Below are 8,554 nucleotides of genomic sequence, written 5' to 3'. Positions count from 1 at the left end.
AATTTACTTAAGAAAAAAAAAAAAAAAAAAGCCTATTTTTACAAATTGTGCCAATTCTCAGAAATCCTAACATTAGGAAAGAAGATGAAAACACCCTAAATTTCCTTTGAAAAGAACTGCAAAACTTTGAGAATTAAAATAATAACATCACTTTAACACAACCCTAGCAAATTTGTGAGTGAAAATAGTTCACCAGTAGGCAGGTCCTACCCCATCCACTGACAGATTAGCAACCCCTGTGCACATGGGAAGAAGCCACCACACCCATGGAGGCGCTCTGGGACAGGTGGGCACTTCTTAACCTACCTTAGGTGTAACTTGTACTGGGGAATAATCCAAAAATAATCAAATGTCTATCTACAGCAACTACATTTCATAACAGCATGGATCAATCCAATATACACACTTTATTTTAAATTATTCCACTAGCATTTGGGAAAAAAAGTCATTTATTTGCATTGCTTCCATTTTTCTACTGTAGTGTTAGGACTTGACATAAGCATTGTTCTTCTACTTCCTATTTACAACTCATTCAGAATATTACTACAAATACAATATACAACTTTTAAAAACTTATGGGGAACTGCAGTTTTTTGTTTCTTTCCTCTTTACAGGTTTCTCAAAGGCATTCAACTAAAATGAAAATTTATATGGACATTTTCTGTACACATCTGAAAGGGCAGAGATCACACTGATAAAGCCAAAAGAATTTTGCACAAATACAATAAAATACAGAAAACAAAGTGTAGAAGATGTTATTTGGGGTACAAATATAAACAATACAGTACCATTTGAGTAATTTAGCAACATAACACTCATACTTTATAGAAATAAAACTGCAAACCTGGAGGATGCTCTGACAAATATTAAACATTATATACACAATGAGGTAAATGTACCTTGGTCTCTTGAGAGGTAATTTAAGTTTAAAGCGATTGACATTTTGAAGCATCTCCTTGACATATAAAGAAATATCAAACACCCCATCCATTGGCACAATGTGAAAAAGGGATAGTAAAACACGGTTCATGATACTCAATTCACAAATCTTTTTAAAAAATAAAAACAAATTCACTTAAGTTCTTTTTTTCAGCCTTAAGAAACAGGTTGAATGTTATTAACCACATTCTTAAAAGTTTACAATCACAAATAAGATTGCATAATGGTGTTGAAAAGTTTAAATGTACTGACAATCCTCAGAATGTCTTAGAATTCCAGCATTCCTAGAGAGAGGGCCCATGGGTAGTCCAGCATTCCAAAACAGAGACACAAGAAGCTACAGAATATGTGTCCAGATCTATTCTTTAGGATCTCACAAATATCTGAACTGGCATTTCCTGCCAAGCTGTAACAGAACCTTATTTGGAATCTCCATCATTTGGAGCCAGAACACTGCCACAGTCAAGAAACAAAAAGAAACCATTGATTTACAATCATTCTTTCAGTGCAAGGATAAAAATAAACTCTGAATATGACATGTCTAATGGGATACTGATTTTGTTCTGCATTTTACTTAGCACAATGCCATCTTGTTTTATAAAATATTCTATATGGGACAGTTCTCAGATGTAGAAGGGGAACTAAAGGTAGCTCATGCATGAGTTGCAAAATGGCCAAGTGACCACTTACATTTTTTAACAAGAACTGAAATTTTGAATTCTTGATGTTATTAACCATGGCACTGTGCACAGACTCAAGGCACTTCTTGAGCACTATCACTACAGCAGAATTACAGGCTCAGCTCTTCAGACCTTACCCTGTCCTATAGAGGATATGATTTGCCACTGCTTCTGGCACAACTCCTATTGCCATAACTGCTACCTTGTTGCCTTCCCATTCCTTGGCTATAGCTAAAGTCACAACAAGGCAGCCAGCAGGGCGACGGTCCACCCAATCTCCAAACCTGGAGATCCCTCCCAGCAACATCCAGTGACTCAAGGGAATGGAAGCATGTCCCACACTTCCATCAATCATTTTACTCTAGATTTCAAAAGCAGCTATTCAGTCAAAAGGCTGCTGAGGGGAAATGGGTGGGGAATGGTAAGGGCAAGACACTGGTCTCTGAGTCAGGGACCAGCAGGAAGGCAAGTTGAGAGAAACTGAAACTAAAGTTAGGAAGGACCAGGGATACCTGTGCCTCACTGGGTCATCCCTCCCTTCATCCCCATTCCTCCAGGGTACTGGTGAAATGAATGTGGACAGGTAACTGGCCTAAAGGTATGTGTTAAACCAAGTTTAATTTTGGAAGGTGAGCATCTGAAGATAGGCAGTATAAACAAAGGCCTGTGTTTCTAAATGACAAAATTAATACTCTAGTTAGACACATCTGCAGTTATGGCCATAGTAATCATGATCTATTTCATTTTTAAGTGACTTTCATTTTCAATATTAACTAATTGGGGCTTATCAACCTGTCATTAGCCAAAAAGGAATTTGCTGCAGTAATATATAAACCCAATTTAGAACTAAACTCCAACTTTAAGAAAAATTCCCTGACTCACCAAAAGTACATTTTATCCACTTAGGCAAGAATAGTATAATTCCAACTCAAACCTTGACTTAATGAAGAATATATCTTAAGTCGATTACCTTATACAAAGGTGAGAAATCATGTATCACAATTTTAAATCAGGTGAGAACTTTTGGTATGTTCTTAAAATTATGTAAAGATAGTTTTAGCATTGGTCCCCTGGATTTCATAAAGCAGATCTGGTAGGCTTAGAAATGGCCAAAGGGGGAAAAAAAAGTACCTAATCATTGAGCTAGAGATTATTAAACAGGAAATATAAGACAATTATAAAACCAAATCCCTCAAACTCATTCACTTGCTTTGACAAAATCATGGTAACTACAGAAAAAAACACAAATTTGGAGTCAAAATATTAACCTCTAAGCACATTTTCCCCATGATGTTTTTAAACACGTGAAATTGACACTAAATTCCTATCCATATGCCATTCATTCTAAAATTACTTTGGCTTTAAGACCAAATAGTCTTTCAAATTTATTCTATGTATAAGAGATAAGACATGATCAGAATGCAGCTTAGTCAGCATAAATGGCCACTATCTCTTACTGACCAAATACTATAAAGGTTATTCTGACCCTTTCATCTGGAAATTGATAGCACTATAAAGTCAATGTCTTGCCTCATTGCTATGATAGTTTTTTCTCCCATCAGAATAAGATCACAGTGATAAAGAGAACTCTGAAAACTGTCTAAAAGTCTAAAAGACTTTTAGCACTGGAAGTAAAAACCAGGTATCATAAGCTAGTTTCAACTTAGTGTGAAGACCATGACGAGTTTGCTTTAAACACTGAATTTGACTCAAAACATCTGTAAATGGAGAACCTATATTCAGAATGTTCTTTAGCTACCACTCTCCCAAATATCAAGGGTGTACTAAACTTATTACCTAACCATATAAAGTAAGCAGTTGCAGTATCTGCACACAGAAGGAAAGACTGAATTAGAAGCTGCCTTCCTCAAAGTGGAGTGAGACCTCAGAACCACACTAACTCTAACTTTAGTTACAAAGACAGAAAGTCCACCGAACACTGACTCCTATGCAACAAATGTGACTCTCTTGCACACCTGTTATCTACTCAAATGATTAACTACCTTTACCTTCCTAGAAAAAGGCCTATTATTTAACATTAACCATACCTTAATTTTAAATGTAATTAATTTCTTAAAAAAATAACACTGTCTTTGATCAGATAAAGAAAAAAATGGCTTACAGAATGCCACACAACTTTTCACAAGCAGCTAGACAAATTTTCCCTTTTAGAAAAATTAGTCTGTATGCCACAAGTTTTAAATTATTAAAGTACTATAAGCATCTAGAGTGCCACTTGACTTTTTTAAGGTATACTTGGACGACACAATTTAAATGTAAAAAAAAACTTGATGTGAGAATATTCAAAAATGACCATGATAACATTTACCAATTAATGCCACTTCATTTCTTTAGTGGTTTAAGCACATTTTGGTAGGAGAAAGGCATTTTCAAATAGAATACCAAATGACATACTACAAAAAAATCTTCCAAAAAACAAAACAGAAAAAGTCTGGGTTACCCAGATAAATAAACTTTTGGAATTAAAATACTATAGCTTTTAAGACACACAGACTTTAAGCAATTCTACTCATTTCCATTAGAAAGACACAGAAGCGGCACTTACTGGTATAGTACAATCCCATTTTGAAGGCATGTAATGTTCTGAATATGTGAAAGAACAGTAACAGTATACAAAATACAATTGCATAAATTATGTTCCTCACTTCTATATGAGGTCATTTTTAGACTCAAGATAAGAGTTTTATAAGTGTTAGTTTTAAGATCCTGAAAATTATAGAACAGTACATTCAAAGTCTGAATCAAGGAAACTCTTTAGTGGTTCAGAATCCTCTGAGAATGTACTAACCAGGAATAAATCACTTTCTTTAAAAATAAGAAATGTTTCGTATAACTCAACAATCCAGCTCCTTTACCCTTAAAGATGATTTCAGCACAGCAGAGTTAACCTAAAGTTAAGACCAGCAATCATCTTTTTTTTAAAAAAACCCAAGTTTTGTGTTAATAAAAAATAAAGGTAGACTACACAACATCTTTTAACTGTCCTGGGAAAGAAGTGTTCATAGTGCACAGAAAGGACCCACACAGCTGTTTCCTGGGTCCAAAGAAATCCTGGGGAGTTTCTCATTGACCTATTACACTGTTGCAAAAGGAAGCAATATCCTTCTATTCCCTCTCACTGAGGTAGAACAATTGACCTCCCAAATTAAAACCCAGGAGCAGATCTGAAGGAAAAGTAGAGTTCAGGCAAAGCTGCAGAACTACATTTTGATGCCTTCCTGTTGACTGAGTTGTGACAATGTTTTCTTAATCCGCAAAGCTGTAAGCCTCGCTGCTCCATTGGCATACCAACATTCTCTCATAATTTTAGCCATTACTCTCAAGGCCTGCAAGAAAATAGAAGAAAAATAATTAATGAGTGCACCGCTATCTATTCATCTGGTAAGATCTGAACTCTGTATTTTCTAAGTGACATATGTTCAAATTTTTTTTTTATTTTGCTATGTTTCTGCATTATTTGTTATAGCAAATGAATAGAAATGATTTCAATTCCCATCAGTAGGTACTGGTGTCAGCACCTGGAAAGCAGATGGATGAAGGCCGACTTACTTAGCAGAACTAAAAAAGCTGAATCCCAAACCAAGGCTGTATAAGGCAAAAAAGGAACTTAATTCACACAGAAACTCCCCCTAGAACCAAGGAATTAACTGCACTGAGTTAATTGAGAATTAACCAAGGAATTAACTGTACTGAGAACTTCCTCTGAGGGAAAGTTCAAACTGAAAAATAGGAGGATCACCCAAAAGTGCTGGAACCCCAGATACCTCCTCATCCCCAAGCTTTACTGAGCTGAGTGATTGCCCCAACCCCACCCTAGCAAAAGACTAGAAGTTTGTATCTGAGGGGTAAAACAGACTTCTGACTTGGAAAAGATGGGGGCAAAATTCCATACTGACAACTCACTAAATGATAAAATCATAGGTTTTCTCCCAAAACACAGGCAGCAACTTGTAGATACTCCTCCAGGCAAGAGACTAAAAGAGTCTTCTCTGGGAAATGTGAGCCCAAGAGGAAAGACCTGAAGATACTGACATTGGGGCTCCCCAAGGAAGCAACCCAGTTAGGTCACCCTGAAGGTCATAATGGATAAGCTCCATTCGTGTGCACAAAGCTTCCATCAGCTTCCAGTGTGTCCTGTCTTTAAACACGAAGAAAACTGGAGTTTGAGCAGACATCAGAGAAAGCGGTATGAATACAGAAGCTGATACAAACAGAACAAAGCTCCTTGGACAAAACAGTTGTACAGAAAAGAAAATATCAACAACTTATTATTAATATCCTCAAAGAGATAGAAGAAAATACTCAGGTTCATCACTGACAATTTTTTTTTGCCTTTTGTTTGACTTTGGAAAAACCTGACAAAAGAATTGGAAAATAAACCTGAGGAAAAAAGATACAAGTTGATAAACCTCACAGAAAGTGTAGGGAAAAACCAGGGATGGATAAGATGGAAAAGAGAAGAAAATGAGAAGGCCTCTTCAAGAGGTCTAACGTTCAAAACTGTAGTGTAAGAAAGAGAACAGAAGAAAACAGAAGGGAACAAGTCAAAGAAATACTTCAGGGACATTTCCTAAAAATGAACATTCATTTCCAGATAAAAAGGACCAAATGCCCATCACATACACTCATTCCACAAAATAACAAATTTATAGAGAGCATACCATCTACCATCCTAGGTACTGGGGATACAACAGAGGACAAACAAAATCCCAACCCTCATAAAGCTCACATTCTAGGGAGCCAAAGCATATCATTAACAAACAAAATATGTGGACTGTCAGTGGTAATTGCTAAGGAAAACATCATTTAGGTAAGGAGCTAAAAATATGCATGGGGAAGAAGGTGATATTTTAAATGTCCACTAACAAGGTAACATCTGAGCAGAGACTTAAAAAAGGGGGAGAGTGAATACACCAAGAAACATGAAGTCATGGGATCCAGGAAGGAAGGTTCACTATCACAGAGACAAAGGGAACCCAGGACAAACAGTGAGGGCTATCCCAAGACGAAAGCTGCACAGCTGGCCTAGAGAGCCACAAGTCCAGACTAGAAAAGATAGGAAGGTTCAAGAAAATACTTCTTCAGTCATTTTATCAGTTTCATGTTCTTAATGTGTTTCAACTTTTGAGAGGAGATTTATAAAACTCCAGAAAAGTATAAGACTGAATTACTGAAAAGTGAAATAGAAAACTAACCAAATGGAGAAAAAACAAAAATGACACCAGTGGCATTAATTCAGCATGATATGACAGTAACTACAAATTCCGTGTGTCCTCTTAATGTTTTCTGCTAACTTTTCCTCATGCTTAAAAAGCCATCTGTTTCATAACGTGCTCTATTTATTTAATGAGTGCATTAATACTTCAAGTTTGCACTTTGCAATATCAAGATCAAATCTGTAAAAGACAAAATCCAGCCCAATTTCATTTGTTAAACATGTAAATTCTCTGAGCACATGGAGATGTATTTTATCTGGGCCTGGACACTTGACTTTGTTGGAGGTAGCCAAGGAGCACTCTTGATGTCCTGACTATTAAGTCCCATGTTCTTTTGAGATGTAAAACCAACTACTTAGGTCGCCATCTTTTTATTCCTTTTAAGTTATAAAATTTCACATCTGGAGGAAAATGCTCGCTCTTGCCAATATTATAATAGTGACAACTAGCAATTAAGTATAGATTAAATAAGATCTGTCTTATGAATTCTTTAAATTTCCAAGTACAAAAGCATTTCTAAAATTTTTGTAAGACCTGGAATTGAGAATCTCAGACACTGCTGGAAAGCATTTTACCCACATTCCTGGTCACACAGGCAACTGGATGAATAAGATGTTAAATCATCAGACCCATCCTCCCAATCACCTTATCTAGCTTCCTCCTTTTAAAAGGCATGTTAGGATCTGGAGAACTGAAATGATTTGCCCAAAGTCAGACTCAGAAATGGTGGCCAGGTTGGTCTAAAATACAGGCTTCTTAATTTCCATCCAGCACCCATTCTACTGTTCTGGGCTGCCCTGATCAAAAGGATGCATTTGTTTATTTATTTATTTTTGTAATATTTTATTCATTTATTCATGAGAGACAGAGAAAGAGGCAGGAGCAGAGACACAGTCAGAGGGGGGAAGCAGGCCCCTTGCAGGGAGCCCGATGTGGGACTCGATCCCGGGACTCCAGGATCACGCCTTGGGCCAAAGGCGGGCGCTAAACTGCTGAGCCACACAGGCGTCCCGATGCATTCATTTAAAATGCAGGTGACTTCTCTTTCCAAAAGACATGATACTACATATGAAAGCCCCAAAGACTCTACCAAAAAAACTACTGGAACTGATAAATGAATTCAGTAAAGTGGCAGGATACAAAATCAATGTAGAGAAATCTGTTGCATTTCTATACACTAATAATGAAGCAGCAAAAGTGAAATTAAGGAAACAAACCCATTTACAATTATGCCAAGTACAATGAAATATCTAGAAATAGACATAACCAAAGAGGTAAAAGACCTGTACTCTGGAAACTATAAAACACTGATGAAAGAAGCTCAAGACGATACAAAGAAATGGAAAAACATTCTATGCTCATGGGTTGGAAGAACTAATATTTTTTAAATGTCTAGAACTACCCAAAGCAATCTATATAATTAATGCAATCCCTATCAAAATACCAACAGCATTTTCAGAGAACTAAGACAATCCTGAAATTTGTATGGAACCACAAAAGACCTCAGAGTCAAAGCAGTCTTGGTAAAAAACAAAACAAAACTGAAGGTATCACAACTCTGGACTTCAAGTTATATTATAAAGTGGTAGTAATTAAACAGTATGATACTGGCATAAAAACAGACACACAGATCAATAGAATAGAACAGAAAACATAAATGAACCCACGATCATATGGTCAATTAATCTTTGGCAAAGG

General features: G+C 36.4%; 1 protein-coding gene across 2 annotated transcripts in view; it reads right to left on the bottom strand.

Annotated features, from left to right (window-relative positions):
- Window positions 1-431: 431 nt before the first annotated feature.
- TGFBR1 (transforming growth factor beta receptor 1) overlaps window positions 432-8,554 on the bottom strand; it is a 58,618-nt gene continuing 50,495 nt past the window's right edge. For both annotated transcript variants that reach the window (XM_077912670.1, XM_077912671.1), the window contains exon 9: window positions 432-4,966. In XM_077912670.1, coding sequence (XP_077768796.1) covers window positions 4,841-4,966 — 126 coding nt within the window. In that variant the 3' untranslated portion in view covers window positions 432-4,840. The remainder of the gene's footprint in view (window positions 4,967-8,554) is intronic.

This window comes from Canis aureus, chromosome 10 (assembly GCF_053574225.1).
Source record: "Canis aureus isolate CA01 chromosome 10, VMU_Caureus_v.1.0, whole genome shotgun sequence".
NCBI lineage: Eukaryota > Metazoa > Chordata > Mammalia > Carnivora > Canidae > Canis > Canis aureus.
The sequence above is the reverse complement of the archived record's forward strand: the minus strand, read 5'-3'. Positions and strand labels throughout refer to the sequence as shown.